A 22,641-nucleotide genomic window follows, 5' to 3' on the forward strand; every position below is an offset into this window, starting at 1 on the left:
CAACACCTCCCTGCCCCTGTATTCAAATCCCCTCGCTATGAAGGCCAACATGCCATTTGCTTTCTTAACCGCCTGCTGTACCTGCATGCTAACCTTCAATGACTGATGTACCATGACACCCAGGTCTCGTTGCACCTTCCCTTTTCCTAATCTGTCACCATTCAGATAATAGTCTGTCCCTCTGTTTTTACCACCAAAGTGGATAACCTCACATTTATCCACATTATACTTCATCTGCCATGCATTTGCCCACTCACCTAACCTATCCAAGTCACTCTGCAGCCTAATAGCATCCTCCTCGCAGCTCACACTGCCACCCAACTTAGTGTCATCCGCAAATTTGGAGATACTGCATTTAATCCCCTCGTCTAAATCATTAATGTACAATGTAAACAGCTGGGGCCCCAGCACAGAACCTTGCGGCACCCCACTAGTCACTGCCTGCCATTCTGAAAAGTACCCGTTTACTCCTACTCTTTGCTTCCTGTCTGACAACCAGTTCTCAATCCATGTCAGCACACTACCCCCAATCCCATGTGCTTTAACTTTGCACATTAATCTCTTGTGTGGGACCTTGTCGAAAGCCTTCTGAAAGTCCAAATATACCACATCAACTGGTTCTCCTTTGTCCACTTTACTGGAAACATCCTCAAAAAATTCCAGAAGATTTGTTAAGCTTGATTTCCCTTTCACAAATCCATGCTGACTTGGACCTATCATGTCACCATTTTCCAGATGCACTGCTATGACATCCTTAATAATTGATTCCATCATTTTACCCACTACTGAGGTCAGACTGACCGGTCTATAATTCCCTGTTTTCTCTCTCCCTCCTTTTTTAAAAAGTGGGGTTACATTGGCTACCCTCCACTCCATAGGAACTGATCCAGAGTCAATGGAATGTTGGAAAATGACTGTCAATGCATCCGCTATTTCCAAGGCCACCTCCTTAAGTACTCTGGGATGCAGTCCATCAGGCCCTGGGGATTTATCGGCCTTCAATCCCATCAATTTCCCCAACACAATTTCCCGACTAATAAAGATTTCCCTCAGTTCCCCCTCCTTACTAGACCCTCTGACCCCTTTTATATCCGGAAGGTTGTTTGTATCCTCCTTAGTGAATACCGAACCAAAGTACTTGTTCAATTGGTCTGCCATTTCTTTGTTCCCCGTTATGACTTCCCCTGATTCTGACTGCAGGGGACCTACGTTTGTCTTTACTAACCTTTTTCTCTTTACATACCTATAGAAACTTTTGCAATCCACCTTAATGTTCCCTGCAAGCTTCTTCTCGTACTCCATTTTCCCTGCCCTAATCAAACCCTTTCTCCTCCTCTGCTGAGTTCTAAATTTCTCCCAGTCCCCAGGTTCGCTGCTATTTCTGGCCAATTTGTATGCCACTTCCTTGGCTTTAATACTATCCCTGATTTCCCTTGATAGCCACGGTTGAGCCACCTTCCCTTTTTTATTTTTACACCAGACAGGAATGTACAATTGTTGTAATTCATCCATGCGGTCTCTAAATGTCTGCCATTGCCCATCCACAGTCAACCCCCTAAGTATCATTCGCCAATCTATCCTAGCCAATTCACGCCTCATACCTTCAAAGTTACCCTTCTTTAGGTTCTGGACCATGGTCTCTGAATTTACTGTTTCATTCTCCATCCTAATGCAGAAATCCACCATATTATGGTCACTCTTCCCCAAGGGGCCTCGCACAATGAGATTGCTAATTAATCCTCTCTCATTACACAACACCCAGTCTAAGATGGCCTCCCCCCTAGTTGGTTCCTCAACATATTGGTCTAGAAAACCATCCCTTATGCACTCCAGGAAATCCTCCTCCACCGTATTGCTTCCAGTTTGGCTAGCCCAATCTATGTGCATATTAAAGTCACCCATTATAACTGCTACACCTTTATTGCATGCACCCCTAATTTCCTGTTTGATGCCCTCCCCAACATCCCTACTACTGTTTGGAGGTCTGTACACAACTCCTACTAACGTTTTTTGCCCTTTGGTGTTCTGCAGCTCTACCCATATAGATTCCACATCATCCAAGCTAATGTCTTTCCTAACTATTGCATTAATCTCCTCTTTAACCAGCAATGCTACCCCACCTCCTTTTCCTTTTATTCTATCCTTCCTGAATGTTGAATACCCCTGAATGTTGAGTTCCCAGCCCTGATCATCCTGGAGCCACGTCTCCGTAATCCCAATCACATCATATTTATTAACATCTATTTGCACAATTAATTCATCCACCTTATTGCGGATACTCCTTGCATTAAGACACAAAGCCTTCAGGCTTGTTTTTTTAACACCCTTTGTCCTTTTAGAATTTTGCTGTACAGTGGCCCTTTTTGTTCTTTGCCTTGGGTTTCTCCGCCCTCCACTTTTCCTCATCTCCTTTCTGTCTTTTGCTTTTGCCTCCTTTTTGTTTCCCTCTGTCTCCCTGCATTGGTTCCCATCCCCCTGCCATATTAGTTTAAATCCTCCCCAACAGCACTAGCAAACACTCCCCCTAGGACATTGGTTCCGGTCCTGCCCAGGTGCAGACCGTCCGGTTTGTACTGGTCCCACCTCCCCCAGAACCGGTCCCAATGCCCCAGGAATTTGAGTCCCTCCCTGCTGCACCACTGCTCAAGCCACGTATTCATCTGCGCTATCCTGCGATTCCTACTCTGACTATCACGTGGCACTGGTAGCAATCCCGAGATTACTACTTTTGAGGTCCTACTTTTTAGTTTCCTGAAAACCCCAGCGTGCCCGATGCCCTCAATAAGGAAGTCTCGCAGCATCTCCGCTCTGCCTGCATCTGGGAACTTGCATAGGCTCGCCAGTCGCCGGAGGTCTGCCACGAAGTCTGGAACGCTTTGCCGTTCTCGCCGCCAGTGCGTGTAAAACCGGTGTCTCGCCATGTGCATGCTGCTCGCCGGTTTAAAGTGTTCCCCGATCAACTTACTGAGCTCTTCAAATATCTTGTCCGCCGATTTCTCTGGTGCTAGAAGGTCCTTCATCAGGGAGTACATCCTGGATCCACAAACCGTCAGAAGATGAGCCCTGCGTTTGTCGGCCGAATCCTGTCCCAGCCATTCCTTAGTGACAAAACTTTGCTGTAGTCTCTCAATAAAATCATCCCGATCATCACCAACACAGTACCTCTCGTCTGTGCTGCTAGTGGCCATGCTCGCGTGGTTTAAATCCAAGTTTCTCGTCGCCAATAATATGTCCTTACTATACAGTATAAATGCACATGAGGCCCATGCTTGAGAGAAGGTCACTCTGTGACCAGTAACCTTTATTAGCCAGCACTGAAATGCAGAAGGTGGGTGGAGCTTCCCCTTTTATACCTGAAAGTCCAGGTTAGGAGTGTCTCCCACAAGTTCACCACCTAGTGGTCAGTGTTCTCACGGTGTACAACTTAGGTCAGTTTATACATGGGTTACAATGACAGTTGAATACATGACATACACTGACTTGCAAAAACTGCTCACAGTAGGAAATATTGCCTCCAGTGCGCCAGTGCAGCCTTCGGCTGCCTGAGGAAAAGAGACCAGACCCTCAAAACTGCCACCAAGCTCATGGTCTACAGGCTGTAGTAATACCTGCCCTCCTGTATGGCTCAGAGACATGGACCATGTACAGCAGACACCTAAAGTTGCTGGAGAAATCTCACCAATGATGTCGCCGCAAGATCCTACAAATCCCCTAGGAGGATAGGCACACCCACATCAGTGTCCTCGTCCAGGCTAACATCCCCAGCATTGAAGCACTGACCACACTCGATCAGTTCCGCTGGGCAGGCCACATAGTTCACATGCCAGACACGAGACTCCCAAAGCAAGTGCTCTACTTGGAGCTCCTTCACGGCAAACGAGCCAAAGGTGGGCAGCGGAAAAGCTACAAGGACACCCTCAAAGCCTCCCTGGTAAAGTGCGACATCCCCACTGACACCTGGGAGTTCCTGGGCCAAGACCGCCCTAAGTGGAGGAAGTGCATCCGAGAGGGCGCTGAGCACCTTGAGTCTCAACGCCCAGAGCATGCAGAAATCAAGCGCAGGCAGCGGAAAGAGTGTGCGGCAAACCAGTCCCACCCACCCCTTCCCTCAATGACTATTTGTCCCACCTGTGACAGAGTCTGTGGCTCTCGTATTGGACTGTTCAGCCACCAAAGAACTCACTTCAGGAGTGGAAGCAAGTCTTCCTCGATTCTGAGGGATTGCCTATGATGATGATGAGGAAATATATACATGATTCATCATTTTCTGTATTGAGCATTCTACCCATTTTAGACGGTAAATAATAGAATGCAAGCATTTGGTGAAATCGTAAACTCCCTCGGGTGTAAATTGTATTCTATTGTATGTGCACAATGTGCTATTTGGAAACAGGCTCACATTTCAGTCTGTGGTTATATTATTATAATTCCTTTCATTGTCAGTCTCTTGTGCTGCTGTTTACAGTTTGTATTGCAAAAAATCTGAGAGCTGTCAGCAGAAAGAAAAGATTACTCAAAATATCAATTTATAAACTAGTAGCATAGAAGAATTTAATTATACACAGGGAAGGTGCAAATGTTTATTAGATCACTGGCGAAAGAATAGCAATGATGCAATTGGCTCCTAATTCAGTGTAAAAGCCTCCCCGCCCCTGCTGAGTATGCTCATTCAGAATGTTCAGTTTAAATTTCATTTGCTCCCTCTAAATGCTTTTGTTGCAGCTATTTGTCCACTTTTCCTTTCCAGTGCATTAGCAGCGTGCAATAGTATTTTTTCATGTATAAGATAACACATTTATAATTTACTCACAGCAACAAACAACAAGGCACGTGAATATTGGACAGTTTAACGCTGATCATAATCCGTGGTGCGCCAAATTCCCTTCTTTCCATATATTTTTTTTTATGCATACTAACTCATTTTTCTTTTGTTAGTTATCAGCCTTGAATTAAATTGCACAAGATGATGTAGTAGATTTTACAAATGAGCATTTCTGGTGCAGAGTTTGGCAGAACAGGAGTAGGTTTCAGGAATCCACGCATAGTCAGCACGCCCACCCATTTTTATGTTTATTAAAATCAATGGACAGAAAATCACATAAAGCACACTGGTGTCCATGACAGATTAGCTGATATGGGCTTCGTAAAATCTACAATTACATATTTAGTTCTATAGTTTGAATCTTACCTAAATTTTTTAACAAGATCCTCTTTTTCAGCTTTGTGTTTAGTAAGTACTTCATTTAACACACTCTGTATCTGTGACAACTCCAATTCAAACTGAGCTGTTCAAACAAACAAAGCAAATGATATTATTCAATGTGATGAAATTTATATTATACTTTGCTGACATTTACCTATTCTATGTCACTGTGATAGGAACTCCATTAAAAGTATATAGATTTATTAACTTGTTTTGATGTATATCAAAATCCACTATGCTGGATTTGTAAGCTTTTCATAATTCTGTTGGTAATCTGTCCAGCAATGTGCTTCCACAGATCAGTGAACATGCTGAGGGATTGTTTCTCAGAGGGGCACCATATCAGTCTCACGCAGCCGTTAGCTCAAATGATTATGCAAAGCACGAGACTGCATGCAGAATGAGGCAGCAACTGAAACAATGGCACCAGAAGTTACAGGGCCATATCATGACCCAGCACAAGAAGCTAATGTACTATTTCCGCCCCAAGAGGCACATGCTAACATCTACCATACTTTGCCCTGCAACTGGAGTACTACTTAGACCGACTACTAGGTCAAGTAGTAGACGACATGCATCATATATTCAAAATTGGAAAGCACTGAGGTCACATGTGCGTCACATAGGACCGTTAGGAACAGGATTAGACCATTCAACCCTTGGAGTCTGCTATGCCATTCAGTTAGATCAAGGCTGATCTGTACCTCCATTACATTTACGTGCCTTTGCTCCATATACCTTGATACTCTTACCTAACAAAAATGGTTGGTTTGTGCGGCTGGTCCTGTTGAGTTTCTGGTCAATAGTGACCCCCAGGATGTTGATGGTGGGGAATTTGGCAATGGTAATGCCAATAAATGTCAAGGGTAGACTGTTAACTTTCTCTTGTTTTGGAGATGGTCATTGTTTGGCACTTGAATGGCATGAATATTACCTGCCATTTATCAGCCCAAGGCTGAATATTGTCCAGGTTTTGCTGCATGCGGGCACAGACTGCTTCATTACCTGAGGAATTGCAAATAGAATTGAAGATTGTGCAATCATCAACAAAGATCCCTACTTCTAACCTTATGATGGGAAGAAGTTCATTGATGAAGCAGCAGAAGATATTTGGGTTTAGGACACTGCCCTTAGGAACACCTGTGGCGATGTCCTAGGGCTGAGATGTTTGGCCTCTGACAACCACAACCATCTTTCTTTGTGTGAGGTATGACACCAGCCACTGGAGAGTTTTCCCCCTGATTCCCATTGACTTCAATTTTATTTTAGTTTCTTGGTACCACACTCAGTCAAATGCTGCCTTGGTGTCAAGACGTAATCACTCTCACCGCACCTCTGGAATTCAGTTCTGTTGTAAATATTTGAACCGAGGCTGTAAGGAGCCAAGTTCACTTTTTGGATGGTGTGAGAGTTTGAGGAGTTGGGGTCCAAATTGATAAGCAGAACCTCAAAGGTAATAATCTCACGCGCCAATTGGAATAGGGATAAGCAGATTAGAAAGTTAAATGCGTGGCTCAAAGAGTGGTGTGGGAAGCAGGGGTTTTGCTCCATGGGGCATTGGCACCAGTACTGGGGAAAGAGGGAGGTGTTCTGTTGGGACAGGCTCCACTGAAACCGGGCTGGATCTAGTGTCCTGGCGAATCGAATAACTAGGGCAGTAGACAGGGCTTTAAACTAACGAAGGGGGTGGGGGGGTGGGGGGGGGGGGATTCAGGAAAGAGTACATTTAAAAGTGGAAAGAGAAATGTCACAACTGTTGAGCCAAGTAGTAATTTGGGTAAATATAAGCAGAGTGGGTCAGGAAGGGACAGACAGCTTAACAAAGGTAATAGAGCATCAGAGACTACGGTGACATCAAGGGAAAATTGAGAAAAGTCAAAGCTAAAAGCACAATATCTGAATGCGTGAAGTTTTCACAACAAAATAGATGAATTAATAGCGCAGATTGAAATTAATAGGTTTGATCGAATAGCCATTACGGAGACGTGGTTGCAAAGTGACCAAGGTTGGAACTAAATATTCCAGGATAATTAACTTCCTCTTTTTCCAATTAGGCAAATTGGAAAAAGAGGAGAGGTAGCCCTGATAATAAAGGATGGGATAAAAACAGTAGAGAGAAAGGATCTAAGCTCTGAAAACCAAGAAATAGAATCAGTTTGAGTGGAGCTAAGAAACAGCAAGGGGCAGAAAACATTGGTGGGAGTTGTTTATAGGCCCACAAACAATAGTTGGAATGTAGGGCACAGTATAAATCAGGAAATTAGAGACATATGTAACAAGGGTAATACAGTACTCATGGGGGACTTTAAACTATATATAGACTGGGTAAACCAAATTTGCAGTAATAATGTGGAGGATGAATTCATGGAATGTATACAAGACAGTTTTCTAGATCAGTATGTTGAGAAACCAACTAGGGAGCAGGATATTTTAGATCTAGTATTGTGCAACGAGAAAGGGTTAATTAACAATATACATTAATGATTTAGACGAAGGAATTGATTGTAATATCTCCAAGTTTGCAGATGACACTAAGCTGGGTGGCAGTGTGAGCTGTGAGGAGAATGCTAAGAGGTTGCAGGGTGACTTGGACAGGTTAGGTGAATGGGCAAATGCATGGCAGATGCAGTATAATGTGGATAAATGTGCGGTTATCCACTTTGGTGGCAAAAATACGTAGGCAGATTATTATCTGAACGGTGACAGATTAGTAAAAGGGGAGGTGTAATGAGACTGGGTGTCATGGTACATTAGTCACTGAAGGTAGGCATGCAGGTAGAGCAGGCAGTAAAGAAAGCAAATGGCATGCTGGCCTTCATAGCAAGAGGATTTGAGTATAGGAACAGGGAGGTCTTACTGTAGTTGTACAGGGCCTTGGTGAGACCACACCTTGAATATTGTGTGCAGTTTTGGTCTCCTAATCTGAGGAAGGACGTGCTTGCTATTGCGGGAGTGCAGGAAAGGCTCACCATTCCCGGGATGGCAGGACTAACATATGAAGAAAGACTGGATTGGCTAGGCTTATACTCACTGGAATTTAGAAGAATGAGAGGGGATCTCTTAGAAACATATAAAATTATGACGGACTTAACAGGTTAAATGCAGGAAGAATGTTCTCGATGTTGGGGAAGTCCAGAACCAGGGGTCACAATCTAAGGATAAGGGGTAAGCCATATAGGACCGAGATGAGGAGAAACCTTTTCACCCAGAGAGTGGTGAACCTGTGGAATTCTCTACCACAGAAAGTTGTTGAGTCCAGTTCGTTGGATATATTCAAGAGGGAGTTAGATGTGGTCCTTACGGCTAAAGAGATCAGGGGGTATGGAGAGAAGGCGGGAGTGGGGTACTGAAGTTGTGTGATCAGCCATGGTCATATTGAAACATAGAAACATAGAAAATAGGTGCAGGAGTAGGCCATTCGGCCCTTCGAGCCTGCACCGCCATTCAATGAGTTCATTGCTGACCATTCACCTCAGTACCCCTTCCTGCTTTCTCTCCATACCCCTTGATCCCTTTAGCTGTAAGGGCCATATCTAACTCCTTCTTGAATATATCCAATGAACTGGCATCAACAACTCCCTGCGGTAGGGAATTCCACAGGTTAACAACTCTCTGAGTGAAGAAGTTTCTCCTCATCTCAGTATTAAATGGCTTACCCCTTATCCTTAGACTGTGTCCTCTGGTTCTGAACTTCCCCAACATCAGGAACATTCTTCCTGCATCTAACCTGTCCAGTCCCGTCAGAATTTTATATGTTTCTATGAGATCCCCTCTCATCCTTCTAAACTCCAGTGAATATAGGCCCAGTCGAATGGCGGTGCAGGCTCGAAGGGCCGAATGGCCTGCTCCTGCACCTATTTTCAATGGGCTCAAATTTCTCCAAGAGTTGCCCCGCTTTTTTTGGTGCAAGTAGCTTTTTTTGGAGTAACTTAAAAATCGTAAATTTCCCCATTGCTCCAGTGTAAATCAGTTTTAGTTTAGTTTTTTTTCTCCAAAAGGGGGTGTGACCAGCCACTTACACCTGTTTTGGCCATCGAAGCAAATTTGGCCAGCTGAAAGTTACTCCAAACTAACTAATGTATGTGGTAACTTTTGTAGATTCAGAAAAACCTTACCTACATTTAAGAAATCAGCGCAGGTAGCCAGAGATGGAGTGGGGGGGGGCGGCGGGGGGGAGTGGGAAGTGAGTTAGAGGATTCCAAAGCTCTAAAGACCTTCACAACATCAGCACAACATTACATCTTCAGCACAACAGCTGCACAACATCACCATAAATAAATGATAAATCAGCTACAGAAAATAGAGCAGTCCTACCTTGCCGACTGCAGAACACACCGGCTAGCCCTCCCACCAGTGCTAGGGGCAGCAGGCACGCATGACTGTAGGGGTGAGGGATTTTAACTTTTGACAGTTGACCCTAAATGTTGCATGGTCCTAATGGAGGATGTTTCAGTTTTGATGCAAAATATCTTTTATTGTGAATTTTACAGTGCACTTCAACGATATAAACAACAACAACAACATCCACAGCAGGAAAGAAAGCCTCCACCCATCCCTCACCCACATCTCAGGGAAAGTGCACTTCCTTATAGGGTTGGTGATGGTGGTGGGGGGGGGTTGGAGGCCCGGCTTGGGTCTGACCGGTGGCTGGTGCGTGGAGTGACGTGGGAGTGAAATTTGAGTCTCCGGCCTTTGTGCCCTTATTGCAGAAGCCAGCTCCCTCATGGCATCTGCCATCGTCTGCACACCCTCTGCAATGCCCGCCCTCAGTTCCCGTCTTAGTGTAGAGATTTCACCCGATAGTGTGGCGACCTCATCACGCACCCCAGTGACGGCCGCCATGAGTGATCTAGTGAGGGCATTGGTCTCCTCACCCAATGAAAAAACCTGATTTACTTCTGCTGAGGGCTGCCTCTCAGGAGAGACTGGTCGGCTTCTCCTTCCCCTCGCCATGGGTCTACTTAGTGGCACCTCTCCAGTGCGAGGCACAGGCTGGGATGGTGGGGCACTGGGTGTCCCAAGATATATTTCCCGACCGCCAATCGGACCCGTGACCTCGGAAGGTGTGAACCCATGGAAGGTTGCCGAGGAGCTAATGGAGGGTTCTGGCTGTGTGATGCCCTGTGATATGTCATGATCGATATCGCTGTCAGCATTCTCCTGAGCACACATTTCCATGGACCCCTCCTCGCCCCACCCGCCTTGGTCTGGAGCACACACATCTGGATCCTCAGCATCTTGAGGAGTGTCATCTTCTGCAAAAGACAACACAGCAGTCAAATGGTTAGCAGCACAGGAGGGGGCAGGATGGGTGGCATGAGCAGTCTCACCCGTAGCAGGCCAGTCAGCAGGTTGATTTGAAGGGCCACTATGCATTTTAATGACTCACCCTCACCCTCGCGTGTGGGTCCAGCTTGTGCAGAGCTTATTCTTTTTCTGCCAGTGCGAGTCAACAAGGCAGCAACCCTCTGTTCCAGGGGTGTCAGTTGGTGCAGATTTGACGGACCTCCTCCTGTTTTAGTTCTCTCCCTCTTGTTGTGGGCCAATTTCTTCTGCAAAGATGAAAATATAAATTGTCAGACATGGTGCGCTTCTGATGGGTGGGACACATACAGATGCTCACATTTTCCACTGCAATTCAATTTAAAGATGAAGATATTACTTACACTCACTACTTGACCAATGTCCTGCCATTTTTTCTTGCACTGGCTTCCAGATCTTACAGTGTTGACCCCAGCAGAGAATTATTCGGCAACGAGGTTCCATCTTTTCCTCATTTCCTTGGGGGAGACCTTTGACGGATCACTCTTGTTGATATCCAGCTCCAGCCATTTCTCCTCAATAACCGTTACTAATTTCTCCACTTCCTCATGGAGGAAATTCTTGGTTCTTCTTGCACACTCTTGCGCTATTCATCTATTGGAGTCAAATGCAGGTAATGTTCAAAGATCACACTTACACCTCTCTTACACCTATCCAACACTCCTTTCCACTCCCTCAGCCACACAAAAATCAATATTCAGACCTCACCTTTATAGATGCTCCATAGCCACTTATTCTGAGGACACTCTCCCTTTAATTGGCTGATTGCCAAGCTTCCTGTTGCACTGCGCATGCGCGCAGACTGGAGTGCCCATTGCGAATGAGCACACACTGAAACAGTCATGCGTGTCCCTGCCGGCACTGCTCGACACACTGGGCCCAAGCCCCGCCCCCCTGCCGGCCGCGCTGAGCAAGCACGGCCAAAGCTCCGCCCCCCCCCCACACTCTGCTGCACAACGCCGATGGGTGCAGATGACGAGGGAGCGCCCAAATTCACAGGTAGATTTTTGGCGCTTTTACTCCTCCAGAAGTCGGTGCACCATATCGAGATACGCCGCTCTAAGCGGTTGGGGAAATTTGGGGTCTATGTTTCTATAATCTTGTAGTAAAGGGACCTTTAGGGAAGAGTGACCATAATATGATAGAATTTTATATAAGTTTGAAAGTGATCTAGTTAAATCCGAAACTACAGTCTTCAATCTAAACAAAGCAAACTAGGTAGGTATGAGAGGCAAGCTGGCTAAAGTAGATTGGGAAACTACATTAAAAGGTATAACGGTAGACAAGCATTGGCGAGCATTTAAAGAATTAATGCATAATTTATAACAAATAATTATTCCTTAAAGGCACAAAAACTGCACAGGAAAAGTAGTCCAACTAACAAGAGAAGTTAAAGATAGTATTAGATCAAAGGAAGAGGCTTATAATAATGCCAAAAATAGCAGTAAGCCTGAGGATTGGGAGGATTTTAGAATTCGGTAAGAGAACCAAGAAATTGATAAAGAAAGGGAAAATAAAATATAAGAGTAAGCGGAAGACATAAAAACAGACTGTAAAAGCTTCTATGGGTATGTAAAAAAGAAACGATTAGCAAAAGTAAATGTGGGTCACTTACAGGCTGAGACAGGAGAAATTATAATGGAGAATAAGGAAACGGCAGAAAAATTAAACAAATACTTTGTGTCTGTCTTAACGGAAGAAGATGCAACAAACCTCCCGGAAATAGTGGAGAACCAAGAGTCTAGCAAGAATGAAGAACTGAAAGAAATTAGTATTAGCAAAAAAATAGTACTGGAGAAATTAATGGGACCGAAAGCCAATAAATCCCCTAGGCCTGATGGCCTACTGTATTGTATAGGGTTAATCACATAGGGTTAATTATGATATTTAGTCATTCACAGTGTGTCTCTGCTCTATGCTTCGTGTATTGTTGTTGCTATATAGAGGGAGAGAAAGCGACCTTGGACACACACCAGCTTGTTATGAGACGGTCCGCGGCTCGAGATCTCATGTTTTGTGGACGAGCACCTGGACCTTACAGATTAGGAGTTGGCCATAATCCACATGCACCCATGTTTATTTGATAGTATGTTTATTTGATAGTATAAAGGTACAGCACTGTCCCGAAGCTCTTTGAACTTCACCTTGGACCGTGATTCGCGAGCGGTGCCGAGACCCCCAATGCTCCAGACCAGCCATCGCTTGTGGAGTTCCCGACGGGCGGAAGGCTGTGAGCGTTGTTGCATCTTATCATAGTTCTCTTTTCTTCGTAAACTGTATTATTAATGTTTCTTTTCTCTCAGTAAACGGTGTTTTATTCTTTACTTCATTTGTCTTGTCTCTTATTTAACATTCATCCAGATCCCGAACCTGGGTCTATTATTATTGATCCAAAACATTTTGGCGTCACGAACAGGATCTGGTAAAATGTTTAAGAGAAAAGACAAGAAGCAGTCTCCTCCTGCGGGAGAGAAGTATAGAATACCAGGGTGAGGCAAGAGGGATGAGGGTTTTGGCTCTCTTGCCAAGGTGCTAGCCCGATTTGGACCCCCACAACATGGGGATACGCCGTTATTGGAACAGAACAAAGATAGAGCCGTACCCCACGCGGTACTGTCTCTCCTGGAGGAAGCAGGCTTCCCACACGAGAAAAATAATCCCTCACAAATAGGATGGATTTTGTTGATAGCATTAAGGGCGATGTGTAAACAACTTAAGGAAAGTGAGGCAGAAAACCTACAGTTAAAAACAGCTGCTAAGGTTTTGGAAAGTCAAAACTCGACCCTGACTGAAGCGGTCTGCACTGCACAAGAATGGGCTGACAAGATCAATGAACAATCAGAAACTTTAATATGCTGTCTGCCGACAGTACAAAATAAAAAGAAAGCTCGACGACAGAAATTACAGCTGGATTTGAAATATATCTTTTGTATTTGCTGCTGCATGTGATATGGGCTTGCTCAATCCGATCAGAGTGAGTGTTTAAAAGCCCATGCAAAATCATGTGGGGAATGTATACAAGCTTGAAAAAATGGAGAGGGGGGAACGGGAGGAAACTAAAGACCCTCCCCCATACGCTCCGAGCACGGAAGCTAGACCCCTTATGACAAATAAGACGAAACAGCAAGATGGGGAACAGCCAGTAACCACTAGAGACTTCACCACTAGTGAGTTACAAGAAATGGTTACTATAGGGGTCCAGCAAAAATATCCCTCTGCCGTTGATTGGGAAGGGGAGGTAAAACCTTGGAATACTATGGCGGACGGTGCGATACAGTTGCGCAACATGGCAACACAGGGAGGAATATATCACCAACAATATTGGGGGCCAGATCAGGAGCTCTTTACGGCAGGAATGCGGAGCAGGCTGATGAAGAGTGGCCCTCCTATGATGAGGGGTGCGCTACTCGCATTATTGGGACCAGCCCAAGGGCAGCAGGTGGGGCACTCTTGCCTATTGTTAGGACAGTTAGAGGATGTAGAAGATCCCCTCAACTAGGGGTGTGGCCAGGATCCGGGAACACTCCCCGTTAGAACCACATCAACCCAAGCTCCCGGGGATCTGAGGCCACACATTTCGATTACTTACCTGGCAGGGCAGGGGAGTAACCATAATAAGCTTTGTTGAATGAAGAAAGACTTTGTGAATGTCTGTCTGTGAATGAAAGCGCTTTTGTGATTTTTGTGACTGCGGAATGAATTTTTCATGTGTCTGAAAGCCTGTTTGGAAAAATAGTGGAGCTGCCTGTTTGTTTTAGCTCCACCCACTTTTTCAAACAGAGTGAAGGTTTTTTTTAACCCTTCGTAGTGTTGTCCTGTATGTGAGAAGTCTTCAGAAAGTGTGAACCTTACAGGGAAAACCATACAAGGGCTCTTGGGGGCAGGTATCATTAGACATGCGGTGTCCCCCTACAATAGTCCTGTTTGGCCTGTGCAGAAACCCGACAAAAGTTGGAGGATGACTGTGGACTACCGACAACTGAACAAATTCGCCCCTCCCCTGGCAACCGCTGTCCCAGATGTAGTAACTATAACAGAGCGGCTGTCTGAAGAAGGTGCGGAGTGGTATGCGGTAATCGACCTGGCCAATGAGACACACAGGGTCAGGCGAGCGCAGCAAAGCTCCATAGTGCGCTGGAGATGGAATATCGCAGACAAAGCAAGTAAAGGAAAAGAAGGAATCACCCAACTACATGAGCATGTGGCTGAATACCCACGAACAGCTGAGAGTGAACTTATGCAGTCGTTTGTCAGTTTAACCCAGGAGTCACCGATCTCCTGGGGCGTGTCTTTTGAACAGTTACACCTGAAGAATGTAGCCATGCCTGGTTCACAGATGGCTCAGCGGTCTGGCAAAACGGCCTTCGGTGATGGCGAGCCGCTGCCTCCAATCTAAAAACCCAGACAATTGTGCATGATGAGGGCGTGGGAGGCTTGAGCCAGCTAGCAGAACTAGCAGCTGTAGTCCTTGCGTTAGAAGAGGAACAGCAACATACACATATATACTGACTCATTGGCAGTAGCCAATGGCATGGCGAGCTGGATGCGAAACTGGCATGAACATACTGGCAAATAATTGGGAAAGACTTGTGGGGAAAGCACCTATGGGAACAAATATGGTCCAAAGCCCAGAAGATGAAAATAACTGTATATCATGTGGACGCTCACATGAAAAACACTTCAAAGACCTCTGACTATAATAACACTGTTGATAATATAGCCCGGGTACGGGCTGTCAAAGAGGCGGAAGAGGAAGAATATGACATAGGCAAGTGGGCCCACCACAAATCTGGACATTTGGACATTCAGGGTACGATATAATGGGCATGAAATAGGGGGTTACATTTGACTACGGACGGTGTTAAACAGATCATAAACACCTGTGAAATTTGTCAAAAGGTGAAGCATTTTCCGCTACAACGACAACCCGGTGCCCATATTAAGAGAGGGACTCAACCAGCACAAATATGGCAAGTTGATTATGTAGGACCTTTACCCTTGCAACAACAGTTCCAATATTTGCTCACTGCTGTTGATACCTATTCTGGACTTGTGATAGCTTATCCAATTTCTAAAGCGAATCAACAAAGTACGATTAAAGGACTGGAGAATTTAATCACATACTACGGTGAGCCAGCAGAAGTGCAGTCCGATAATGGGTCGCACTCCACAGGTCAAACAGTGCAACAGTGGGCGGTAGACAACGGGATCTATTGGATGTTTCACATACCTTACTATCCGCAAGCTGCAGGGTTACTAGAATGCATGAATGGACTACTTAAGCAACAGATTAAAATATTAACTCCAACACATTGCAAGGGTGGTTAAAGGTCTTACCACAAGCAGTGCGCAATCTGAATCACCGACCATTACGGGGGGGAACTCCCATAAGCCACATGTTAGGCAAAGTTAGTGTCCCTACTATTGAAAAAGAAAATCAGACCTAGGACACAGTTTGTGAAGGAGGAAAAGTGTGGGTGCAGTACCCCCAGAAACCCTTACAAGCAGGGGAAATCTTAGCGAAAGGAGAAGGAAACACTTATTGGGTGTTCCTGGCTGGTCAAGATATTTCTCTCTGTGTTGACAAGGGTAAATTGACTAAACGAGGCTGAAATTAATATACCTATGCTTCCTCCCACAGGAATTCTGTCAAAAAATGGCGACTTACCAACTCGTGCTGGCCAGTCTCTGTATCTCGTTATCTGTGACTGTGCTACTTCCATCCTCAAACACAGCATGGGATGGCCGTATAGGGTGGCGGTTAGCTAACGCTGATCGTACGCAAGACAATTACTAACCTTCCTCCCACTGTAGACCTAACTCGTTTAGCTCAATTTCTAAAAGCTAACACTGATCGTTGTTTTACTCGTCGCGTTATTACTGCTTGTATGTATTCTTAGGTGTAGATTGCGGGCGTTGCTTGCGCATAATCAACGTGTAACTGATGCATTACGCCTTCAGCTTAATTATATTACTTAGAATGTCTAAATATCAAGGGTGGTTTGTATTGTATAGGGTTAATCACATAGGGTTAATTATGATATTTAGTCATTCGCAGTGTGCTCCATGCTTCGTGGATTGTTGTTGCTATATAGAGAGAAAGCGACTTTGGACGCACACCAGCTTGTTATGAGACGGTCCGCGGCTCAAGATCTCACGCTTTGTGGACAAGCACCTGGGGCCTTACAGATTAGGAGTTGGCCATAAGCCACATGCACCCATGTTTATTTGACAGTATGTTAATTTGATAGTATAAAGGTACAGCACTGTCCCGTAGCTCTTTGAACTTTACCTTGGAACGTGATTCGCGAGTGGTGCCGGGACCCCCAATGTTCCAGACCAGCCGTCGCTTGTGGAGTTCCTGACGGGCGGAAGGCCATGGGCGTTGTTGCATCTTATCATGGTTCTCTTTTCTTCGTAAACTGTATTATTAATGTTTCTTTTCTCTCAGTAAACGGTGTTTTATTCTTTACTTCATTTGTCTTGTCTCTTATTTAACATTCATCCAGATCCCGAACCTGGGTCAATTATTATTGATCCAAAACACCTACATCCTAGGGTTTTGAAAGAGGTGACTATAGAGATAAAGGATGCATTGGCTATCATCTTCCAAAATCCCATACATGCTATAACTGTTCCCACGGATTGGAAGGTAGCAAATGTAACCCCTGGGTGGGGAGTCTAGAACCAGGGGGCCACAGTCTCAGAATAAGGGGTGGGCCATTTATGACACCTACATTATGGGGAAACCCTTTGCCCGATTAATATCCCTATGTTCTGTCTCTTCACAATTGAATTGGTAAAAATCGGAAGCAAAATGTTATTATCAGTTCACCTGCACAAGGTTACAGAAATACAGTTGGAGCTGCCCCTTCAGGAGAAAGCTCTAAGGTTCATGGTCCACTTAGGCCACCTAACTCCTCCCCCCCTGCCCCCCATCTCTTAGACTGAAGTCAATCGTTCAACGTACAGCTACCTTGCAATAACATTTGGTTTATATGCAACAGAATAATAAAGATATCAAGAAAGGAATCAAAACCTTAGGAGAACTCATAAGGTGGAAAATGGTACATAATGTGGGCAATCCATCTGGTCTCGTATGCTCTCTTTTGCTTTCTTAGTTGTTCAATTTGTGTTGGCCATTACTGTTATTATTACTTTGATACATCATCATCATCATCATAGGCAGTCCCTCGGAATCGAGGGAGACTTGCTTCCACTCTAAAAATGAGTCCTTAGGTGACTGAACAGTCCAATACGAGAGCCACAGTCCATGTCACAGGTGGGACAGAGAGTCATTGAGGGAAAGGGTTGGTGGGACTGGTTTGCCGCATGCTGTTTCCGCTGCTTGTGCTTGATCTCTGCATGCTCTCGGCGATGAGACTCGAGGTGCTCAGCGCCCTCCCGGATGCACTTCCTCCACTTAGGGCGGTCTTTGGCCAGGGACTTCCAGGTGTCAGTGGGGATGTTGCACTTTATCAGGGAGGCTTTGAGGGTGTCCTTGTAACGTTTCCTCTGCGCACCTTTGGCTTGTTTGCCGTGAAGGAGTTCTGAGTAGAGCACTTGCTTTGGGAGTCTCGTGCGGAGCTGATCAAGTGTGGTCAGTGCTTCAATGCTGGGGATGTTGGCCTGGTTGAGGACGCTAACGTTGGTGCGTCTGTCCTCCCAGGGGATTTGCAGGATCTTGCGGAGACATTGTTGGTGGTATTTCTCCAGCGACTTGAGGTGTCTACTGTACATGGTCCATGTCTCTGAGCCATACAGGAGGGCGGGTATTACTACAGCCCTGTAGACCATGAGCTTGGTGCCAGATTTAAGGGCCTGGTCTTCGAACACTTTTTTCCTCAGGTGGCTGAAGGCTGCACTGGTACACTGGAGGCGGTGTTGAATCGCATCATCAATGTCTGCTCTTGTTGATAAGAGGCTTCTGAGGTATGGGAAATGGTCCCCGTTGTCCAGGGCCGGACCGTGGATCTTGATGACAGGGGGACAGTGCTGTGCGGCGGGGACAGGTTGGACCATTTCCCATACCTCAGGAGCCTCTTACTTTGATACATATATGCAGTGTATGTCGCCAGTTGGAGGACCAGCTGCAGGTCCGGCAGGCTCTGCCTATTTATGGGAGCTTTTTGGAATGCAGAGCTTATACTCAATTCATTCCCTAAAATTAAGTCCAGAACCATCCCCTCTATTGTTGGACTTGCTACATACTGGCTAAAAAAGTTTTCCTGAGTGCATTTACGTGTCTATCTGTGCCCTCTATACCTTTTACACTGATGCTATCCCAGTTAATATTAGGTTTGTTGAAATCCCCGACTATTACTGCCCTAATGTTTTTGCACTACTCAGAAATTTGCCTACATATTTGCTCTTCTATCTCTCTCTGATTCTTTGGAGGTCTATAGTACACTCCCAGAAGTGTGATTGCCTCTTGTTAGCTCTTCAGTTCAACCCATATGGCCTCATTTGATGTTCCTTCTCACATATCATCCCTCCTCATAACTGTAATTTTTTCTTTAACCAATATTGCGACCCCACCCTCTTTTTATATCCCCCTCTCTATCTCGTCTGAAAACCCTGTAAACAGGAATGTTGAAATGCCATTCCTGCCCTACTTTGTCATGTTTCAGTAATAGCTATGATATCATACTTCTACTTATCTATCTGTGCCTTAGCTCATCTGCCTTATTCACTAGACTGCTTGCATTGAAGAATATATCAATAAGCACTGCCAAACACCTTTGGTGTTTATTTTCTAGCCTTTGTTTTCTCTGCCTTCAAAACTCGCTTACTTATTTTTTTGCCTTCTATTTCCAACTTTGCTTCTCTCCCTTCTGAATCTATGCTCAGGTTCCCATTCCCCTTCCAAACTAGTTTAAACCCTCCCTGACAGCATTAGCAACCCCACCCCCCCCCCGCCCCCGCCACCCACTTCGCAAGGATATTGGTTCCGTCCCTTTTGAGGTGCAACCCATCCGGCTTGTACAGGCCCCACCTCCCCCAGAACTGGTTCCAATGCCTTGTTGTTGGCGACCTCAAGGGAGTCTAGCTGCAAACGGTGACAACTCAGCGTCTGCCAAGGAAGTTTGATACAACTGGCTTTCTGGCAGCAGGGCAGACATTGGTTCAGCAGATCATGAGGGCACAGAGGTGTTATCATGATGGCATCATTTTCCATTCTCATTGCATGACTGCCACTCCTATTGTGCTGCAGTTCAATACTTCTACTGATCTGAGGGGGAACACACGCTAGAGATCACTGAGGCAAGTGAAGCCCTGCCCAAGGTGGAGGGAATGGTTGAACCTAGGGCTGCAGTATGAACATCTTGGAGAAATGTTGTTACTAATTTTACAGATGTCTGTAGGGAGGTGGAAGCTCAGCTGCGGCAGTCACTGAGGTAACCACATGCTCTGTGGTTGATTACAGGTGTATGACAACTCCACACAAATTGGTAGTGGACTCTACCATGCTGTCCAACATGTTTTGGAAGCTCAGTGGCAGGCAGTCCAATGCTTTCAGCAATTGCTGGTACACAGAAAGATCTTTTGATGATATGAGTGTAAGCAGCACGGAGATCCCTGTTGACCTATGGAGAGCGATGGCAAGCAAGGAAGGGAACAATTGATAGTGCTGAAGCAAAAGTAGGATCCTTAACCAGCTGTGAAGAAGAGCCTTACCTTGGCATGTCTGGAAGATCATTAAATTTCTTTTGGCACTGGGAAACTAAATTCACCCAGATACTTTCAGATACGCCAAGACAGCAAGACGGTATATGTTCAGGGTGATGAAGATCAAGCCTGGAAAAATACCAGGAACAGTTCTTCATACAAAGAATAATTGATAGCTGAAACGGGTTATCAGAAAAGGTGGTTGAACACTAGATTTATTTTTAAATAGCTTGCTGGGCGGGGAGGGGGATTGGTATTCTTGGAGGATAAGATCAACTGAACCTGCCTTGTGACCCTGGGAAAAAATGTTTAATTTCATGACAAATAGTACACACAGGAGTCCAGAAATTCTGTGATCCTAAGAGCGCAACTCTAGAGTAATTCCGGTGGGTGGGGAGGGGGAATGGAATTTGGATCCACTGGGTTTACACCCCCTTTATACTAACCAGCTCAACAGTGCTCGTGGAGGGGACACTTTAGGGCTGAGCTTCAGGTATCATGTACTCCCCAGAAACGCCTGTAGGGCCAGTTGAGATTTAAGTCTACTGGGGCTCATTCTGAGCCATAGGAAGTCCCCAAAAGTAAGAACATAAGAAAGAAATATGAGCAGGAGTAGGCCATTTGGCTCCTCGAGCCTGCTCCACCATTTAATAAGATCATGGCTGATCTGATCTTGGCCTCAGCTCTACTTCCCCGCCTGCTCCCCATAACCCTTCACTCCCTTATTATCCAAAAATCTGTCTATCTCCACCTTAAATATATTCAATGACCCAGCCTCCACAACAGAATTCCACAGATTTACAACTCTCTGGGAGCCCCCTCAGTATTTTATAAATTTCAATAAGATCACCTCATTCTTCTAAACTCCAATGAGTAGAGGCCCAACCTGCTCAACCTTTCTTCATAAGTCAACCCCTTCATCTCAGGAATCAACCTAGTGAACCTTCTCTGAACATCCTCCAATGCAAGTGTTGTGTTCCTAACACAGATGTGACTGCACACAGGGAGGTTAAAGTAACAGTGATCTCAGTCTTTATTAAGACACTCCAGAGTGAGGAACAGGCCTTAGGGGCCGGCTTATATACAGTGCTCCCAAAGGATGCTAGGATCTCTTGGGACTTCAGGGGATGCACTCCCTGGTGGCGGAACATGGGAGTGCATGCTTTACAGATACACAACATCACTCCCCCCCAAAGTCAAAGTGAAAACTATTTACAAGGTGAGGCGGTCGGGAGCCTTTCTTTCCCTAGTGGACTGCCTCGGTACAAATGTCTGTTCTGGTGTGTTGGCTGTGCCCTCGCTGGGCTGGAGTGTTGTTGGCCCTGCAGGGCTGCTGGATGACCCTGGCCTTGCTGGGTTGTTGGGCGTGATGGGTTCGATTTCCTGGTCCAGGGTGGTGTCGTTGATCCTTTGGCTCGAAAAAGGTGGTGTCTGCTGTGGGTTGTTCAGGGCAGTCTGTGAACTGCAGCCTCGTTTGGTCCAGGTGCTTTCTGCAAATTTGTCCATTGTCTAGTTTGACTACAAACACCCTACTCCCTTCTTTAGCTTTCACCGTACCCGCGATCCACTTGGGACCATGTCCATAGTTTAGCACATACACAGGGTCATTCAGATCAACTTCTCGTGACACAGTGGCGCGACCATCATTTACATTTTGTTGCTGCCGCCTGCTCTCTACCTGATCATGCAGGTTGGGGTAAAGCAGTGAGAGTCTGATTTTAAATGTCCTTTTCATGAGCAGCTCAGCCAGGGGCACCCCTGCGAGCGAGTGGGGGCTCGTGCGGTAGCTGAGCAGTACTCAGGACAGGGAGGTTTGGAGTAAGCCTTCTGTGACTCGTTTAAGGCTCTGTTTGATTGTTTGTACTGTCCACTCTGCCTGCCCATTGGAGGCTGATTTAAACGGGGCCGAGGTGACATGTCTGATCCCATTGCGGGTCATGAATTCTTTAAATTCGACACTGGTGAAACATGGCCCGTTGTCACTGACCAGTATGTCAGACAGGGCAGGGGTGGCAAACATGGCCCTCAGGCTTTCAATGGTGGCGGTGGCGGTGCTTCCCGACATTATTTCACATTCAATCCATTTTGAAAAAGCATCACCACCACCAGGAACATTTTACCGAGAAACGGGCCCGCATAGTCGACATGGATCCTTGATCATGGTCTGGAGGGCCAGGACCACAAACTTAGTGGTGCCTCTCTGAGCGCGTTGCTCAACTGAGCACACACGCTGCATTGCCGTGCACAGGACTCCAAGTGAGAGTCGATACCGGGCCACCACACGTGGGATCTGGCTATCGCTTTCATCATTATACCCGGGTGTGTGCTGTGGAGATCCGAGATGAACGTCTCCCTGCCCTTTTTGGGTAGCACTATGCGGATACCCCACATCAGGCAGTCTGCTTGAATGGACAGCTCGTCCTTTCGCCGCTGGAACGGCTTGATTA

At 45.8% G+C, this 22,641-nt stretch overlaps 1 protein-coding gene across 1 annotated transcript in view; it reads right to left on the reverse strand.

Annotated features, from left to right (window-relative positions):
* Positions 1-22,641, reverse strand: part of LOC139260133 (ankyrin repeat domain-containing protein 31-like) — a 294,522-nt gene that overhangs the window by 33,596 nt on the left and 238,285 nt on the right. Inside the window, exon 20 of the mRNA XM_070876378.1 lies at positions 5,189-5,285. Coding sequence (XP_070732479.1) covers positions 5,189-5,285 — 97 coding nt within the window. The remainder of the gene's footprint in view (positions 1-5,188; positions 5,286-22,641) is intronic.

The sequence above is a fragment of the Pristiophorus japonicus genome, chromosome 1 (genome assembly GCF_044704955.1).
Source record: "Pristiophorus japonicus isolate sPriJap1 chromosome 1, sPriJap1.hap1, whole genome shotgun sequence".
Classification (NCBI taxonomy): domain Eukaryota; kingdom Metazoa; phylum Chordata; class Chondrichthyes; family Pristiophoridae; genus Pristiophorus; species Pristiophorus japonicus.